Here is a 3,711-nt window from a genome sequence, read left to right as displayed (position 1 = left end):
GGAGTTGTATAAAGACTTTCCATGTTTGTGGAATACCGCACATAGCCTTTATTGTAATAAAGATGCACGCAATCAAGCATTTCAAATACTTTTAGAAAAATGGAAGTCATATTACCCCCTTGCGACTATTACCGCAATTAAGAAAAAAATAGAACATCTCAGAGCTGCCTATAGACGAGAACGGAATAAGGTAAGAAATAAAATAAAACAGATGACATTTTTACTATTTATTGTGTAGGTACTTATAACGAAGTAGATATTATTTGTTCGGCATGTTATTTGTTTTTAGGTGGAATCTAGCAAAACTAGTGGCGCTGGAGTGGAAGACTTGCATGTCCCGACATTGTGGTATTACCAACATTTGGGTTTTCTGCATGAAAAGTCAAACCCGACAGCCGAAATGGTTGACAACATTGAAACAAATACTAAGAATCAATCTATTGAGGTAAGCATTAAATATTCAGAACATTAATCATTCTATCTTGAAAATTAACACGCCCTTGATTGTTAAAATATTCTGTAAATATTTGCCTAACAGAATTACCATCTGCAGTGCGTTGCCTTTCTGTTCTATTAACACTCACAGTGTTGTCATTTTGTCGCCAATCTCCCGGCCGGTAGGTGTATTTTTCAGTGTCCTCCAAATCGACACAGTTCCTTGTCATGTAGTTGCAAGACTTTTTCCTCAAATAATTGTGTAATGCGCATGAAGCCATTACCACTTTTGGTACATTTTTGACATTAATTTGTATAGGTTTTTTAAATACTCTAAAACGTTCGGCTAAAATACCGAATGCATTTTCGACAATTCTTCTAGCCCTGCATAATCTATAGTTATAAATTCTTTTGTCATGTGTCAAATTTCTCTGTGGGTAGGGTTTTAAAAGGTTTTCATTAATAGCGAATGCGTTATCTGCAACAAAACAATATGGCGCAATAAGATCCGATGTAGGCAAGGCAGAAGGTGTTGGTAAATGTAATTGATTATTCACTAATTTTTCATAAAAAACTGTATGTTTAAATACTCCGCCATCAGAAACACTGCCATTTGCGCCTGCATTCACGTAAATAAATTCGTAATTGGCATTTACGATACCAAGTAAAACTACACTGAATGTTCCTTTGTAGTTGTAATATAATGAACCAGACTGTGGTGGCTTTTCGATGATGATGTGCTTGCCATCAATGGCACCCAAGCAATGACTGAACTGCCACTTCCTTTCAAAATCTGTTGCTATTTGTAGCCAAGCATCTTCTGTTTCAGGAACCTGCAACAAAAAAGGAAAAATCTTCAATTAAACGACAAAGTGCTATCTTTAAGAAACAAGAAGAGCTATTAGAGTCTGCCAAACAGTTAGTGAATGCCAATAGCTCATCGGAATTGACCTCAGCAGATGCTTTTGGACACTCTGTGGCCTCCCAGCTTAAGGAGCTACCAAAAATGCAAAGACTCATTTGTGAGAAATTAATTGGAGAACTGTTTTTTTATGCAAAATTAGGAGAACTTAGCTTAGAAACTTCAATATCCATAAATTCACGTTACTACTTAACCCAAACACATAACAGGCCGGTACTACAATATCAGTTGCACACACCACAACAGTCTGTATCATCAATGCAACCGTCGCTATACCAACAATCACCATCGCCATCACCACAGCATTCACATCCATCTCTATCGCCATCACCACAGCAGACACATTCATCTCAATACCAACCATCACCACAGCATTCACATCCATCTCAGTACCAACCATCACCACAGAATTCACATCTATCTGAATACCAACCATCACCATCGCCATCACCACAGCATTCACATCCATCACCATCGCCATCACCACAGCAGTCACATCCATCTCAATACCAACCATCACCACAGCATTCACATCCATCTCAGTACCAACCATCACCACAGAATTCACATCTATCTGAATACCAACCATCACCATCGCCATCACCACAGCATTCACATCCATCACCATCGCCATCACCACAGCAGTCACATCCATCTCAATACCAACCATCACCACAGCATTCACATCTATCTCAATACCAACCATCACCATCGCCATCATCACTGCATTCACATCCATCTCAATACCATCCATCACCATCGCCATCACCACAGCATTCACATCCATCTCAATACCAACCATCACCACAGCATTCACATCTATCTCAATACCAACCATCACCATCGCCATCATCACTGCATTCACATCCATCTCAATACCAACCATCACCATCGCCATCACCACAGCATTCACATCCATCTCAATACCAATCATCACTCACATCCGCTCACACACGTCCTCCTCTGCCCCAAACACTTATAGATGAACTACTACAGCATTCCATTGTACAACCACCTTCAAATAACATTCCTTCTGAGATAAGCCAGCAGAACGTTTTTAGAGGAAAAGGGACTGACATACATGAATATTTGATATTTAAAAAATAGAATTTGTACTTACTGCGGCTTCACTGTTACATTCAATAATTAACGAATAAATAAAAAAAATATGATTGAAATTATGTTAGTGTTATTTGATACCTATAAATTATACATACCTTCACATAGTTTTTGAGCACTGTATAGATTGCTTCACAGGTCTCTGGTATTATCTCTGATAGTAATTGTGATGATATACTAGTGCTGAATTTAAGTTCTCTGAATTCTCTACCAGACGCTAGAAATTTTAAAGTAGCCACCAATCTCTCTTCAGCACTCACAGCTTGTCGCATAACTGTATCGGATTTAGTTACATGTGGTTTCACAAGATCCAACAATTCAATAAATGCTTCGGAACTCATTCGAAGATATATACGAAAATCTTTATCATCGAGATCTTTAATGAGATTCATATGACTGTACTGTTGTCTGTTTCTGAGATAAAATTTTGCCCATTCTTTTCTTCTTTTTCGTTGGTTATGTAATGGCGATGTAGCAACGATAGTTGCCGCAACTAATGCAATTTTGGCCTGTTTTGATAGAATAGGCGGCATGTCGAGGAGACGTGTTCACGCAATGCTAGCACAATTAAGACTGGACGATTCGGAGTCTGGTGCGCTAGTCTGTTGTGTAGACCGCACCGTACGGTTCGTGGTCCGTTCCGAACCAAGTTCGATCGTCTGTGAATACTTTTAGTGCTGCTGGTATTTCTGCAATGCTTGGATTGAAATTAACTACCGATTCACAATAAATCTCCAATTTTAAAGTGTGCTTTTTCCTATTTCAGTGTTGTATTGTGGTGTGAACGTGGAAAAATATTCGTAACATGAACACTGTGCGAACTGAAATCGTGGTGGTATTTTTGGACGTTGGTAATGCTGGTAGCTGGTGTGATTTAGGATTCTCGAAATGTTGGAAATAAGGTGGGTGTAATTTTAATAGTATTTTCTTACATTTCACAATAACTTTATGGGCAGGCTCGCACCTAACAATGCTGGTTCAAGGGTATTTTCTTGGCGCAATTATACTATGCAGGGAATTGACCGAAAAGAAGCGCGACCACGTACAACGAAGAATCAGTCACACACGGTGAAACTAACCGAAGTGCGTGTTTACACCATTTATTTTTCGATAAATTTTTCGCAGTGTCAATGCGCCATCGAACGTTCTAGCACAGTTTTAGTGACTTTCGATAAAAAAGTTTTTATTGAAATTTTGTAGGTAGTTTACATTTTCTCTTTCTTTTCGAGTTTGGG

General features: G+C 38.6%; 1 protein-coding gene across 1 annotated transcript; it reads right to left on the bottom strand.

Annotated features, from left to right (window-relative positions):
• Window positions 1-212: 212 nt before the first annotated feature.
• LOC135073694 (uncharacterized) lies at window positions 213-3,144 on the bottom strand. Its single transcript, XM_063967830.1, has 2 exons — window positions 2,575-3,144; window positions 213-1,268 (listed from the first exon to the last, which is right to left on the bottom strand). Exons 1-2 carry the CDS (start codon window positions 3,007-3,009, stop codon window positions 453-455), a joined length of 1,251 nt encoding a protein of 416 aa, XP_063823900.1. The 5' UTR covers window positions 3,010-3,144; the 3' UTR covers window positions 213-452.
• Between the last annotated feature and the right edge of the window lie 567 nt (window positions 3,145-3,711).

This window comes from Ostrinia nubilalis, chromosome 8 (genome assembly GCF_963855985.1).
Source record: "Ostrinia nubilalis chromosome 8, ilOstNubi1.1, whole genome shotgun sequence".
Taxonomy (NCBI): Eukaryota; Metazoa; Arthropoda; class Insecta; order Lepidoptera; family Crambidae; genus Ostrinia; species Ostrinia nubilalis.
Note: the sequence above shows the minus strand (reverse complement) of the source record. Positions and strands in the feature narration are given on the sequence as shown.

Bases quoted from the DNA above. Each gene is read 5' to 3' on its own strand.
- LOC135073694 (XM_063967830.1), bottom strand. From the start codon at position 3,009: ATGCCGCCTATTCTATCAAAACAGGCCAAAATTGCATTAGTTGCGGCA. The intron at 1,269-2,574 runs GTATGTATAATT...TTTTTGTTGCAG, and splicing joins TGCTCAAAAACTATGTGAAG to GTTCCTGAAACAGAAGATGC.